Raw genomic sequence first — 16,145 nt, forward strand, 5'->3', positions numbered from 1 at the left:
GGAGGGAGGGAAGAAAAGGGCATTTAGGGTATTTATGTGGCTACTGGGTTTCATTCAATTTTTACATAACTACTGGAACTCGAGGCTGCTCTTGAGCCTTTTAGACATATGCAGATCAAATTGCTTAGTTCAGCTCAGGCAAAAAAAAAAGTCTCTGCTGACGGCATGTCACAGGACATGAAAGCTTGTATCACGCTCCGCAGTGAAGAAGATGAGAACGGGTGAGCCAGACACAGCTAACAATGACAAATCAGCCATTTAGGAGGAGTGCGCTGATGGCTGCAGCCGCACACAGAACGACACAGGAGGGAGGGACAAGGGCACCTCCCGGGACATGAGGAAGCCTTGTGGCTGCTGGGATGGCCAGCAGGCTGCTCACGATGACAACAGAGACAGGTATCCTGAAGAGACTCCTCACTATGGCCCTGTTTGCTAGGAAGTCCCCCCAACCCACCAGGCATTGGAATGCCTGTCAGCCATGAGAAGCTGTTACGCAAGGGACCCCGGGGTAGGAAGTTCTGTGAAGCCAAGGCTGGTGAAGCTGTGGAGATTCTTCCAGGCACCAGACAGCCTCCTCTTTTCCCACAGCACCGTCTGAGGCATCTCCAGGACTGCTGAGCCCAAATTCAAATGTCATAATAAAAAAAAAACACATTTTCTTAAAAATTTAAGTCCCTACCAGGAAGTAGTCAACACCTCGCCACTGTACCCTGTGTGTTTAGGAGGAGAAACCAGGCCTGGCTGAGATCTGTGGTAGCTCCTCCAGGCCTCATGAGCCCAGGGGACATGGAAGTCATGTTTGTGTCCTCCTGCTTGACCAGGAGCCAGATACTTCCTAAGCGTTGTTGCTTATCATCCACACAAAGACCCCAGGGCTGTTCCTAGAGGACCAGGGAAGGTGAGCAGCTTGCCCAAGGGCACTCAGCTTAGCAGAGGCAGTGCCAGGATTCCAGCCCAGGTGCCCGTGACCTCAGAGCTCTGCTCTGTACCCCTCATGGCCGCGGGAGTCTCAGAGCTGCTGCATTTCTTATCAAAGGGTGGAGGCTGGAGACTTCCTGTCCCTGTGAGACAGCTTCAAAAGGAAGGAGAGGCTGGAGGAGCGATCCGATCCGTGCTGCCAGGTTCCGACAGCTGGAAGGAGGGAGGGATCAGATGCAGATCATTCTGGAATGACAACCCTGACCTTCCTGTTAGGGGTCCCCATTCTGCCTTCTACTTGTAAGTGGCCATGGCCCTGTTCAATTGTATGTGCCTTGCTGCACATGCAAATCACTGACACTTCACACAAAGACCTTATTATAAATTATTATGTTTAAAATTCTATGTCAGGATATGGGGGCTACCACTTATTCATTCATTTTGCCAGGGACAGAACTCAGGGGCTCTGCATACACTAGGCAAACACTCTCCTGCTGAATTCCATCCCAGCTCTATCTTGTATTTTAACTATATGCCAGTCTATGCTGTGAATGAAACTTAATTGACCTATTTGGTCTTCAATGGAGGGAGAATTTCGGTGAGGTCTAGCTTTCTGTCATAGTTCATGATGATTCTTATGAACATTCTTGAGCACACTTTCAGGAACATCTTCATATGCCCTGTGCCTGTTGACTCATTTTTTGCAGCTTTTGAAGATTTTGCCACTTATTTTCTTGAGACCTGGTTGTAGTGGTCACTCAGCCTGGTCTCAAACCTATGATTCTCTTGCTTCAGCCTCGCAAGTTCTGGATGATAGGCATGCACTTCCGGTCTGGATTTATATCACTAAATGCAAGCGATGAATAAGGTGAGTGGCATAAATCAACATGTATCCTCTCAGGGAGATTTTGAAGTGGAAACAGCACATATTTTTGTCATAAAAATATTGAGAATAGTTGTCTAATTTACTTCACTCCTGGGAATTCAACTGAAAGAGACGGTAATACATTCCGACCCATGTGAGGTCTCCATCCTAGTATTATTTGTAAGGGGAAATATAGGAAAATAGAGGCTGTGGAAGGACTCTCCAGTAAATCATTATTTAGTCATGATGATGGATGCCCTGCAATTATTTAAATGATGGTTGTAAAGTTAAAAATACAAAAAATGGTTTTGATGGAATTAGACTAAAGTGCATGGATTGTCAGGCATCATTGGCCACAGTGTTAGGAGACATACATATATGCCTTGTGTTCACACACACACACACATACAGACACACACACACAGAGACAGAGAGAGAGACAGAGAGAGACAGAGAGAGAGACAGAGAGAGACAGAGAGACAGAGAGAGAGAAAGTAGAGCCCTTCTGAGTGACTCTGGGGGCAGAAGCTGTATCGGGGGTGGGAGCTCCCCAATAAACAGCGAAGAACCGCACATAGGCAAGTAATTCTGAGGTGACTGAGGTGCCTTTACACTCCTAGGGATGGCTACTCCCAGCTCTGGCCGGGCTGTATACAGAGGGCAGTAGTGAGCTGGAGCCATGAGGATAGGGTGAGCATGGACCCTGTGGTATGTGATCTGCATGAGACATAAGAAATTGGACGGGTTTGATGGAGATGGTCTGATGTGGGAGTGTCACATATCAATCTGTTGATTTCATTGGTTAAGCAATAAAGAAACTGCTTGGCTGGCCCTCATAGGTTAAAACATAGGTGGGAGGAATAAACAGAACAGAATGCTGGGAGGAAGAGGAAGTGAGCTCAGACTCGACAGCTCTCTTCTCGGGGGCAGATGCCTCAGAGAGACGCCATGCTGCCCGCTCCCGGGCAGACACATGTGATGAAGCTACGACCCAGAATGGACGTAGGCTAGAATCTCCCTGGTAAGCCACCTTGTGGGCTACAGCAGATTATTAGAGATGGGCTAGTCCAGGTGCAAGAGTTAGCCTAGAAGAGGCTAGATAGAAATGGGCCAAGCAGTGATTAAAAGAATACAGTGTCCGTGTAATTATTTCGGGTAAAGCTAGCCGGGTGGCAGGAAGCAGCCCGCTGCTTCTATTACTACAATGGTCTACGTGTGTCTCTGGGTGTGTGCATGTATGTCTGCATGCCTAAGTGGGACGGTAATAGGGCCTAAGTCGAGGCGTTCTTTCCTGTGCCCACGTTTTCTCTCACACCAGACCAGGGTTGGCACCAAACTTCAGCAAAGCTGGCCCAGTCTGAACCTGAACTGCTGCTGGATTCTAAGGTGGAAGATCCGAGTATTGAGATTGCTCAGGAGTACATCTGAGCTTCCATCTGCAATCTTCGCTCTCCAAACAAACAAGCTCCTTGGGCTCGCTCTTGTAAGCCTTCCTTGGAGCAAGGCAGATGTATTGCTTTTGAGATTAAACTCACTGTTTCCTTCAGGGGCCCAGCCTAAGTCCAGGAGCAAAGCAGGATGTCTTATTGAGGAGCTTGGGGGTTCCAACATAACAGAGGTGGGAGCAGTGTGTGCTTGTGTGTGTGTGTCTGTGTCTGTATGTGTGTGTGTCTGTGTGTGTATATGTGTGTGTATGTGTGTGCATGTGTGTGTATGTGTGTGTATGTGTGTATGTGTGTGCATGTGTGTGTATGTGTGTGTATATGTGTGTGTATGTGTGTATGTGTGTGTATGTGTGTGTGTATATGTGTATATGTGTGTGTGTATGTATGTGTGTATGTGTGCACATACACACATGCCATGTACTGAGCACAGGGTAGACATAGTCATCTCAGTAGGACCCTCAACAGAAATTGTCACAAGGCTTCCCGAGATGCTGCTCATTGTGACAGCTTGGGAAGGATCTTGTGGCGACTGTCCCCATATCAGAGGGATGCCCAAGCCCACGGGAACGAAGACTTCCTGCCTTCTACTGAGGCAGTTTCACAAGCCCACATGGCCATACAAAATGAAGACCTTGCCACAACAGACACTCTGTAAATGGATAAAACCAAAGACCAAAACCAAACCAAACAAACAAACAGGAAAGGATTAAGTAGGCCTGCCATGGTGAAGAGTGAGGGAGTCAGATGACAGACGGCTCGCGGTCCAGTGACCTGAGACGGCTCTTCAGAGGAACAGCCTCTTCTTCTCAGCCCAGGACTGGAAACATCAGCTCCAGATCTGAGTTAAATCCAGAGCTCTCAAGAACTGACGCCGTGCTAGCCTGAATTCACCCAGTACGGTCCAGCCATCTAAGGCACAGGAGGTGTGGAGTACATATTTATTCTACACTGAAAGGGAGGACAGGGTGACATGTGCAGCCACATAAAGAGCAGAGCCCAGCAGGCTCCATTGCGATCCTGGAGCCGAATCTTTCAACAGTGCTCCTTTATTTTTAATTATGTGCTTGTGTGTACATGAATGCCTGTGTGTGCATGTGTGCGCACGAGTACCGTGCCTGTGGGGGCCAGAGGTGTTGCCTCTCTCGGCGCTGCTCTAGGCTACTGAGAGTTGTCTGACGTGATCCTATCCTCCACAAGAGCAGTGCATGCTCTGAACCACTGAGTTGTCTCTCCAGGCCCTTGGATCCTAGTTTTGACCATATAGGGTCAAGTGATACCTGCAGACTAGGTGCACTTACTCCGGGAGCCAATGGGCCATCACCTTCATTAGATGGCAACATTTACCAATCAGACACTGTGCATTAGCGGGCTCTACCCGTTTCCCCAGAGAAGGAGGGTTCTGGGTGTAGCAGTTTGAAAGAAAATGGCCTCCAAAGGAAGTGGCACTATCAAGGAGATGTGGCCTTGTTGGAGGCAGTATCTCACTGTGGGGCGGGCTTTGAGGTCTCTTCTCTTAAGTGCCACTCAGTGTGACAGTCAGTCGACTTCCTGACTTCCTGTTGCCTCTGAGTCAAGATGTAGCACTCTCAGCTCCAGCACCATGTCTGCCTGCATGGCCACCATGCTCCCCGCCATGATGATAATGAACTGAACCTCTGAACTATAAGGATGTCACCCCAACTAAACGTTTCCTTATTAAGAGTTGCTGTTATCATAGTGTCTCTTCACAGCAATAAAACCCTAAGACTCTGGGTAATTGGGCAGGGGTGCTGGGACAGGCAGGAAGCAGTGTCCTTCAGAGCTGGATGCCATGTTGACGTCTCTTTCCAATAAGCCAAGGACAGAGTAAGGCTGTTCCTGGGTCAGGCGGATTGGGTAATCCCAGCAGGGTACATGAAGAATGCTAAGGCAGGCTCCTTCAGTACAGCATTGCCTTCCAATCTGGTTTCAATTCTCTGAGCAGCATAGCTCTGTCAGGGATGTGGGAGGCGACCCCTGGGCTTTATCCATTACGGTGGCACTCACAGCCGTGAGCTCTCAGGCAAGGCACTGACCCTCCCTGGTCAGCTGTGTCTCCTCCATTGGTTGGGAATAATGACACCTGGTCCAGAGGGTCACTAGTGAGGGTTAAGGGACGCTATGTTGGAGATCTAGGAGCAGGGACACAGCATAATCTTATTTACTTGTTTATATCTGCTTCATGTCTCCCGAGCATTGGCTGGTCTCTAGGACCTGGGTGTCTATGAATGGTCTTTCACTTTGAAAGGCTACTTCTCCAAGTCTCCATTCTTACTGGTGGATCTGGGACCTGGCCACGTCTCCTTGTTACCCTGACATTTGTGTCTCTTCCACTATATTTTGAGTTCTACTTTTCAACTGATTTTTATCTAGACACTTACGAAGATCCAGGTTCATGGGATTCCTTTTCTTTCTCCACTGAGAAAAGTGGAGCGAGTTTACCAACCGGTGTCCCGGAGCTCACACGTGTCTCCACTGAGCATCCACCCACCAAAAACGGACATCCATTCCAAACCCAACAAGGAACTGAGAGCTCGCTATGTGCCAGGCACTGTGCTAGGTGCTGGGGTACCAAGAGGCAGGAGGCACGGGCCCAGCCTCCTAGAACACAGTGGGAGAGGATGGTGCCTGGAAACACTCACAGAGGCAGAGACTCAGCCAGAGGTATGCGGGGTCCAGCTGTGAGGAGGAACCCTGTGTGTGAGCTCGGGTGCGGGCCCAGCTATGAGGAGCACCAGGAAGTCTGTGTCCATTCGGAGCATGGTGTCCATCTCTATGAGCTCCTGAAATGGCACCCACCCCTTTTGGCTGCTCAGAGGTGAGCCTTTCTCCTCAGTCCTAGAGTGGACCACGGATGGACAACTGTGGCCAAGAACCCCAGGAGGTAGTTTGAAGACCTGGTAGGGAATGTGTCCTGGTGTCTTTGGAGAACTCTGGCTGTGCTACAGATGGGCCTATGGACAGAGAAACGGCGAATGTCCCACACTCCTCTGGTTTCTAGGATCCCTCAGGCTTGCTAGTTATGTAGGGTCGGGGCTGAGTTATTCCTAAGGGTCGGCAAGGGTTCTGTGCAACCATGTGAAGCACCCAGCAGAGTTCCTGGCACATAGAGCCAGGACAGAGAGGTGACAAGAGCAGTCATATGAAGAATCCAAAGAAGAGAGAGAGAGAGGAAAAAAAAAAAAACACTTCATGCGAACTTGGATTTGGAGATTTGGATACTTACATCTGACCTTGGGTAGGGTTGATGATCAGGGAATTCAGAATCCTAAACAAAACAATGAAGCCACAGTGTGGAGACCTGGCTCAAGGACCCAGGCAGGTGGGCTGACACCCCCCTGGTTTCTGCCTGCCCCTCCCAGCCCCAGTCCTGTATGGGGCCGTCACTTCCACCTCTGTGTACCTCGTTCTTGCAGGATGTGTGTGTGTGTGTGTGTGTGTGTGTGTGTGTGATTAATCATGATTTTAAAGCCTGCCAGACACAGGCTGAGCAGAGGTGTAAAAAGCAAGAGGCAAATGGCGACAGCAAAGCTTGGCCCTTGCAATCATGTCCACTAGGGCTTGGAGGAGGTCACTTGAGACCGCCTGTGAGACAGGGCTCCTATTGTGTATTGGGTGCTTCGCTAAACCCAAGCTAGGCCCCCTGGGTCAGCTGAGGAGTGGCCAGGACAGCCAGGTTGGCAGGCCTCATGGGATGGTGGGGTGCCCCTGCAAGGTCTGCAATAACAAGGTGCCGCTCTTCTATGCAGAGGTCTCTGGGACAGAAGGCCCTGTGGGAAAGGGCCCTGCTGCACACGGCCCCTGTTGGCCACACCCTTAGCTCACACCACAGTGCTTGGATCTGTTTGCCCCTTTGTTCCCCACACTCCTGGAAGACTGAGATGTTACAACAAGTCATTGTGACGGATCCCCTCAGTCCCTTTAAAAGTCTCTGCATAATCTATCCAAATCATCTACCTAGCGGTCGGCCCCGAGGACCACACCTCTGTGTGTGGGGTGTCCCTAGGTTTCTGGGCAGTACATGAGTCTCATCTCATCTCTGTGGGCTCTGCTCTGGGGTCTGTCATGCTGCAGCAGGCACAAGGGGCCTCTCAGCCTTACTGTCCCACTTCTGTTTTTAGGGGCTGTGACTTGAATTTTGACTCAGCCTACACCGTCGCCAGAGAGGGTGGTCAGGGGAGACTACCTGGACCCCGATGGAGGAGCAGCGGCTCTTGAGGAGCTCCTCAGCCTTAGACACCAGGATGGCCTTGTCACTGGTCCTCGTGGAGCCACTCTGCGCCTCAGTGGCATGGCGCTGAGCCGCAGCTGTTTCCAGAGCCAGATTCATGGCTTTGTTGCTGTCCAGACTGTCCATGGAGTTGTAGAGGCCACGGCTATCTTGGGTCCACGGGGACATCCTCTGGGCCCGGCTGTCCTGGTAGGCGTCCTGTGTCGATTCCGTGCTGCTCTGGGCCGTCACTGAAATCAGAGGCTTGGAGGTGGTCCGCGGAGGCACCGGGGGAGGCGTCTTCTTGTAATTCGTGTAGGAGACAGCTACGAGAGAAGAAGGCTCAGTCAGTTGAATTCCTCTATGAAGCCAGCCGACATCTCTGACATATGCGCGTCTCGCAGTCCAGCCTGTCAGTTTCTGGACATCTGACCTTAGAAAGTCAGGCTTTCTAAGGCTGGGCTTAAAGATATCCGTGTGTGTGTATATGTGTGTGTGTGTGTGCATGTGTGTGTGTGTGTGTGTGTGTGTATAGCAACACAAATTAGGAATCTCTCTCTCTCTGTGTCTATGTGTGTGCAGGGCAGAACACTCTACACTGCTGATTTCACAGACACCATGGTGTTGTGCTAAACCCCCCTTTACCACAGCAGGGAAGCAGGCAGGGCCCCAAATCAGAGTCAAAAATGCAATGCCCACACAGGGAATCACTGATGTGAGAAGCCAGTGTCAGTCGAACTTGTTGTTGAGTGACAATATTTGCAGTGCTCTCTCCCCTGATTGTGTTTTCTAAAACGAAACAAAACAACCAAAATCTTTATATCAAGTCATTATTTAACACCGACAAATGAGAAATGGGCGAGCTCGTCACGGCAGGGGGCTCAAGCTGGTGAGCCGGAGGTCTGAGATCTTATAAAGAGCTCGGTTGAAGAGTCAGGAGGGAAACTGGTAGAGAGACAGGTGGCACAGTTCAGGCTGAGCCTTGTCTGCCCCAGAGCAAACACCTGAAGTCCCTTTTCTTTTCCCCAAAGATCTCTTGATAGCATGGATCCCTCTCTTAAGGAGCATTAGTAAACGCGCAAACATTTTGGGTACCATTTTCAGATTCAGATATGTACACGGAAGGAGTCTTGTCCATCCATGCTGACATCATCCCTGCCACCTTTCAGAAATACCCTAAGATTGACTCACCTTCCACTCCCTTGACCCTAGGTTCCCAGACTTGGGAAGCCCATGCTATTGCCTGCAGGGCCATTTTCTGCGATTCCATTCACCCCGTGGGATGGCATCCCCTTGGAGATTTTCTAGATGTCTCTTGGAATCCCAGCTCTCCCTTGCCTCATACTAAACTGGTTCTGATGTGTGGACTAATGGAGGCATCTGGGTATCTCTTTTTGCCTCATTTCTCTGCTCCCAGAGGCTGAGGTCCATGTGACCAGGTTCCTGTGCTGGGTGGGATGTTCAGGCTCTTGAACCACTGTTCTGTCCCACATCCTACCCCACCCATCTTGGGAGCTCCCTGCCCCACCTAAACTGTCTTCCCATTCTACACATTCTCTGTAGAATATTTCCTTTGCCTTTCCCCTGTCTCTGCCCTGCTTCTGACAATGCTGTCTCCCCAGATCTTTCCTGAATCTCTCCACCAAGGTCCAGCAGCCCCATTCATCTTTTTTGCCGAGAAACATTTGTTGGGGTCTGGGCTCTTTCTTGGCTGGGGACGACTGGCCTTGATTTCCTCTATGGCCATGGGTGGAACAGAATTTCAGCCCATATTTGCTGAAGACCCAATATCCTCACAGTGCAGCCAAAGTCACCAAGCAGAAAACCATCGGGATCCTGGGGCTTAATTCTAAAAGAGGAATGCTGTGCACTCAGCGTGGGGACACAGAGCAAAGCCACATGCCTCCAAAGGTGATTTTTCTTTTGTCTATAAAGGTTTTGAGAATTGGTTTGCGCCTCTCAGATGATGAAGGTAAAGGCCTAACCATTTTAAAGTTCCTTCGGAACACGTTTGGGGGGGACAATGGGGAAAAAAAAACACCACAAGTTTCCATGTGAGATTCCTGGAAAAGGCAAGGTGCACCTAGGAAACAGATTAGGGTAGAGAGGCTAGCTTCATACCTATCCAAGAAAGCATCCTATACCCCGGTTCACAACGCAGAATCCACTGAGTGTGTTTAAGGAAAAACCGACACTGGAAAATCTAACCACCCAAACTCAGTTGCTTCATGGCCCTTTAGAAAACCAGCAGCATAGTTATGGGAACTCTAAGGACTGACCTCAGAGAGCCCAGAGAAACCAAACACATGCCTTCCACTGGTGACCCATTAGCTATAAAGATAGGAACTTCAAACTGGTCTTTGTAGACTAGGAGCCACATAGCTTATGGGGCTAATGAATCAGCAGGCACCTCTTTCTGCCAAGCCCAGAGAAGGGCTTGCTATGCTCTAGCAGGGAGGCAGGAGCTGTGACATTTCTTGAGTGACAAGGAAGAAAATAGCTTGGCAGCTTTCGGAGCTGTGTCTGTGCACTGCCAGGCTGTGTGTCCCTGGCTCAGGCTGGGACACAAGGCCTGTGTGGAGGGGCAGAGATAATGTCTACCTGGAGCTAGGAATGCAGACTCAGGGGATATCCTTGCCTGGTTACAGTCAGAACATTTGAAGGGAGATTCTTCTTACTGCAGCAGCGAAGCACACAGTGCTTACCTAGAGCACACAGCTACCATACTCTCCTATGAAACCTTTTTGAAAGTAAATGCAAATGCATGCATTTTTAATAGCAAGGAAGTCAACTGCACTGTAGCAAAACCACATAATCACTAATTTCCACAGTCAATCCACACCTGTGTAGTTCTGCAACCCACCTGTGACCACAGATATCTTCACTGTGTCATCCGTGGACCCATGTGAAGGGCCTGGAGATGCCAGAATCTTTCCGGCTTATACAACAGGTCCAGAAATAAATGCTGAAGCCATCACATGTGGGAGTCTCATGCTGTTGGCTGTTGGTTTCAGGAAACATTTTTGTAGGTTCCGTGCCCCTGGCAGTGCTTCGGACTTTAGCTTTGATACAGTTTAATATGTTTGTAATTTTGATGTCTTGGATTGATTATTGTAATTGCTTAGCATTTTGAAAATGACAGACATTGTTCAGTATCTGAAACTCACCTCAGGGTAGTCACAGTGGTAGAATCAGCATGAAAGACAAGTTATGACCGTTGGACCAAAGCTGAGCCATCCCTGAAGCATGCTGTGCACACACTCCATCCTCAGCAAGGCATGCTGTGCACACACTCCATCCTCAGCAAGGCAGGCTTCGTGCACCTCCTTACTGGTGCTATGAGGAATAGCTGTATCATCCTTCCCACAGACTTGAGATGATGTGCTCTCGTGGCCTTGGAGAAACTATCCCACTCCATCTCTCTGTGCTTGTCTATGTTACTGCTAAGCACCCAGACGAGTGGTCGCTATGCCATGGTCACCTAATGCCTCTCATGATCCCCACCCTCAGTGAGCAGGAAGAATAAATATCACATTAGCCTGGAGCTTGGTCCAGATCCTTTACTTTTTCAGAGATTGCTACCAAGTTGCTGCATGCATATTTATGAAATTCAATCATGAGAAAGAAAATTCTATCCATGCTACTAATGAGATACCCTCCAAACACCCTGCCCCCTAATGTAGCTCCAGAAGAATGCCCACCCTCTCCACTCACAGCACTGGGGATAATCTCACGCCAACATGGCTCCACTTGGGATGCTCACACGTATGCAGTGTGACTCCATTAGGGATACCGGCACACATAGTATGACTCCACATGGAACCCCTATGCACACAGTGTGACTCCAGGTGAGACACAAGCTTACAAGCCTGACTTCATATTGAACTAGCCCAACATCTGAGAGGAGAGGCGAGTCAACCCCCTTTATTGGAAAGAAGTTAATTTGAATGAAGTGGAACAAGTGCCCCCATTCTCTTTTCCTTATGACGACGACAGGCCCTAGCTTTCCAAGTATATTTCATGATCAGTCTACACCCAGAGTCCCAGGAGACCTCTTCTGCATTCAAACTCAGAATGACATTTGCAAGCCAATAAGGACATTTGAAATCTGCTGTTGTGTGGTGTGAAGCACACACATATAATCAATGCGGAACGTAATCTGAATGACAGATATCACCGTTCTAGCTGGATGTGCACACCGCTCTCTGAGCCCCAGCGCTCCCTTAATTAGACCTTTAAGAATAGCAGCATAAAAGGAATTACAGTAATCAAGCCCAAGACTGCCTAGATGAGAAGAGAAACTGGAGAAACCAAACTTCGAAAGGAAAAAAAAAAAACTGACATAAAAGATTATAGACATTTTGACACTTTAATTAATGTTAGTCTCAAAACATAAGTGTAAATCAACCAAGGCACCGAAATCGCTTCCCACTGGCGTTTTACACAATGGTCTCCCTAAAGTTTTAAAACAATTATGTGGCCACACAAGTTTTGGGGCCACATTGAGGGTTAGCAGCTAAGATGCCTGTTTAGAAATGTGCTAATTAGCAAGAAATTATAGTGCAAGCAGTGTTTAGCGTCTCCCAGACAGGGAAATGAGGCATGACAGCTGCTTACTGTGGAGACGCTCCTGCTTTCTTCTTAACTATCTGCAAATCAGCCACACCATACAGTAAGAGCTTGCATGGGAATTGAACTCCCTTTCAGAGACGTGAATAACCAATTATTATTTTTTTAATGTATAGCATCTACTAAGGGCCGGGTAGCTCAGAATGGACTTTATCAGCATTACTGACTGACAGGGGACTTTGTGATGATACCACTGCCAAATAGAAGTTCAAGTGAACAAGTCACACATGTTGTTTCCCTTCCAAACCTACTGTTCAGGTACCACTTTTGCCTGGATTCTTAGGAATGGGGAGTTTTGGCTCAGACAGGATAGCACATGCTGTAATCTCAACATGCAGAAAGCAGAGGGACAAGGGTCATGCGTAGAGACAAGAATGGGTTACACTGTGAGACTGTCTCCAAGAACTAAGGATGTAGCACAGTGGTAAGTCACGTGGAAGGTCTTGGGGTTGGTCTTCATTGCGCCTAAAGACCTTAAATACATATGGGAATATTAAAAAAATAAATCCAGTTGAAACCCATAGATTGATAACTGTGACACATTAGATTGCAATGAGGGGTGCATAGATTGGGTTGGTGACAAGTTTTGAACTGTGTGGTGGCTAGCCCTGTAATTTATCTCATAGTGTGTATCTGTGCGCACACACACACACGTTAGTTTCACTCAGATTCTAATATGAGTGAAGTCTTTACTGGAGTGACCCTGGAATTCTGTTTGTCTCTTTGGGGTTTTGAGGGAAGGCTAATTCTATGTGCGCTTCTTTTTGACTTAAGTTCACAGGTCTTATTGACCTACGGAGGCAAATGTCATCTAGATATCAATGCCTCTTAATTAAGAGATGACTTTCTATAAGGAATTCACAGACAATAAAGCAAATGCTTCTTGCAGGGGCAAACTCAGTGCATGCCTGACTTATTAGACAGCTTCAGAGGAAAATTAACATATACTAAATACTGTCTGTTTGAAGGCCCCAAGCAAACACCGCCCCTGCATCATCCTAGTTTCAAGGGGACGAGAATGAAAAGGAAGATGCAGGTATCGATTTCCCTCGACAACACAGGCGAGTGTTGATTTGCCTTCTGCCTCATGGAGACTATCTGGGCAGACAGTCGATGTCAGCTGTGACAACAATTCCATGTCCTTGGAGTGTGGTCCTCTGAGAGTCTTCAAGGCCTAGGTGAATCAATAAACGGCATCACTGTGAGCTGGCCAAGCATGGCTCTCTGGTGGTCCGGAGGCCCACAGCTGTTAAGAGAGGGTGTGGGTGTTGGTGGGTGGCTGACTTTAGATGTCACTGGCGTCATGGCTGCAGGCCCCTCACTGTGAAAGGCAAAGGGTCATAGCTCTTTTGCTGCACCCCACATTAACTCTGTGAAGATATGGAGTGTGCTCACAATGGGTATTTTCTGTATATTCCAGCTGTTCCTTGGCAACAGAAGTTCATGTGCTTAAGATTCTCTGCTCACTGTGGCACCATGAAAAAAAAAATCCATATGGCACTTTTCACAGGATAGACAGGCTCCCTATAAAGTCTAGCCCCTTCCCGGCCCAGGCAAAAGGTACCTGGGCAGAAGAGGGAGTCCTGGAGACAGTGACTCATCATGGCTCTGCTTGGGTATGGAGCCCGCAGGCATGATGTATGGGCCAAAGTGTGGCAATTCGCTGTGCAATCAGAGGGGCTCTCAGTGCTGTTTGCCAGCTGGCTCTCGTTATGTCTCAAATGCTGTTCTTTATTTAAGAAAATCTGCCTCTAACTCCAGGGTATACAGAAACAAAGATGCAAATTTCATAATGAACTCCAAAGACTTTCTACAGAAGACCACACACAGGGGTAGCCTACACGGAGCTACCCAGTGCACACATCCCAACATACGAGGGCAGCCTACTGTGTGCCGGGTGCTACAGACAGGATAAGACACCATGTCTTCTCTCCTTTCTTCCGTTCTCTTTCCTCTCCTCATCTCCCATCCTGTTCATCCAGAAAACTCATCCAGAAAACCCACCGTACCCACAGCTTATGCAAGGCTCCACAGGGACTGAGAAATCCCGTTCATTCATTCATTCATTCATTCATTCATTCAATCACACATTCATTTATTCATTATTTCGTTAAATCTACAAAATTTAGTACATCTGTATAATTTGCTATGTGCTATTCCAGACACTGGGAATTCAGCTGCAAGAAACATCCCTGCCTCACAGTGTGCATATTCTAGTGGAGCAGAGAGAGCGCTAATAAAAGGCGGGCAGTGAACTGTCCATCACAGGCTGAAGGACATACTGGAGAGCCCAGATGCTACTGCACCAAACCCTTGGCAGGCACTGGGCATGTGGGACCTTGCTGTCTTCCCTAATAAGTGAGGGTCTGACTTGCTGCCCAGTCAATCCTAAATTAATAGACTTATTAAAGAAAGAAAGAAAGAAAGAAAGAAAGAAAGAAAGAAAGAGAGAAAGAAAGAGATATGCCTGCTTTTCCTAGTTCCAACACAACTTGCCAGTGGGGATGTGATGAGGGAAACCACTTAGTTCTCAAGGCAAAAAGGGAATTAATGATTGAGCAGATGGCTTTACAACATGAGCTGTGTAGGTATGTTGGCTTTATGCCATGGCTTTATGAAGCGCTGTGTTCTACATGAAGTTTAGGGACTAAGAAACGCCTGGCTAGATGTGGTACTGGCTTGTTTTGAGGTTGTCACATCCCGGAAAGCATCTCACCTTTTTGCTTTCGTACAAAACTAGTTTACTTCTGATGAGCACCAATCCAGACAGGGAGTGGCGCCAGAACCCTCTCTGCAGCTGGGATTTGTCTTGCAAAGCAGACATCATCCCACGCTATTCGACCCAAGGGAGGCTTCATCTTCAGGAGTTCTATGCACGTATGACAGGGGACAGAAAAGAGAAGCCACATATCTAAGCAGCTGGTGGCCAGACAGTGGCTCCCAAGGCGGTGGCAGGACATTTTCCTGAAGCGCTGTTTGCCCTGGGGACCGTGTGTCTGCTCCTGCTGCATCCACAATTGGGGAAACAGTATGAAGGAGCTCCTTTCTCTATTCATCAGGCATATCTGGGATGGGCTCATTCCTGAATGTGCTTAGGAAAGCCAGAGACCCTATCAAGTCCCGATCTGGAGCAAGTGGTCTTTGCAAATCTGAGTCCTGGGTACCCGGGAGAATGTGGCCACATGAGAATATGAGGAGATGGGGGCCACAAGAACTCAGGGGATCATGACCTTCAGCCATATTCTTTTGTCCTCAGCAACTCTGGCTTCTTCCAAGAGTGTCCAATCCCAAAGGCTTGTGAGGGGAACTTTCTCGGTATGCAAGATTCACAGGACCAGTGATATGTCTCAGGGCCTTGCTGGACTGCCCTGAGCATCTTTCCAAAAACATCCAGAGTTGCACTCCTACTGACCCACTGTGCCTACCTACCAGGTCCCAACAGCAAAGAGAGTATGTCTTTGAGGAACCTCAGATGTAGCCCTGGTTTACTGTCTTAGCATCTCCACATCTAAGATAAACACCATGACCAAACACAACCTGGGGGGAAAAGGGTTTATTTCATCTTACAGCTTGTTAGGGCAGGATCGGATACAGATACCATGGGGAGCACTGTTTACTCCTCCTCAAAGCTTGCTCAGTCTGCTTTCTTCTATTCCTCAGGACCACCAGCTCAGGAGGGGCACCACCCACAGTGATCTGGTCCCGCCCACATCCACAAGCAATCAAGAGAAGACCCCAGAGCCTTGCTCACAGGCCATCACAGTGGGGACATTTTCTCAATTGAGAAAGGTTCCTCCTTCCCAAATGACTCTAACTTGTGTCAAGTTGACACGAAACTTGTCAGTACAGCTACAGAAAGGGGCTGGGAGGTAACACTCCTGTTCTTACAGTTAAAATCCAAGATCTCTGTTCATCCTAAAAATATGCAGAAGCCAAAGGCATTTGGACCACATTGTGAGTCTTGGAACAATTTGTAACAATTGACATTAATTAGAAGAAAAGATTAAATGTCAGCCAGCAAGCATTCATATAGATGTTTCTGAAGGTAATGATTATTAAT

The 16,145-nt window shown here is 48.3% G+C and overlaps 1 protein-coding gene across 3 annotated transcripts in view; it reads right to left on the reverse strand.

Moving 5' to 3' along the window:
- Dlgap2 (DLG associated protein 2) overlaps positions 1-16,145 on the reverse strand; it is a 685,199-nt gene that overhangs the window by 24,114 nt on the left and 644,940 nt on the right. For 2 of the 3 annotated variants that reach the window (XR_003378611.1, XM_013353440.2), the window contains exons 10-11: positions 7,433-7,782; positions 6,473-6,514 (exon numbers count right to left, since the gene is read on the reverse strand). Coding sequence is in view for 2 of the 3 variants with exons in the window: in XM_013353440.2 (XP_013208894.2) it covers positions 6,473-6,514; positions 7,433-7,782 (392 nt within the window). In the remaining variant the exon portion in view is untranslated. The remainder of the gene's footprint in view (positions 1-6,472; positions 6,515-7,432; positions 7,783-16,145) is intronic. The other variant, XM_005366239.3, reaches the window with a different exon arrangement.

This window comes from Microtus ochrogaster, unplaced genomic scaffold (assembly GCF_000317375.1).
Source record: "Microtus ochrogaster isolate Prairie Vole_2 unplaced genomic scaffold, MicOch1.0 UNK7, whole genome shotgun sequence".
NCBI classification, from domain to species: domain Eukaryota; kingdom Metazoa; phylum Chordata; class Mammalia; order Rodentia; family Cricetidae; genus Microtus; species Microtus ochrogaster.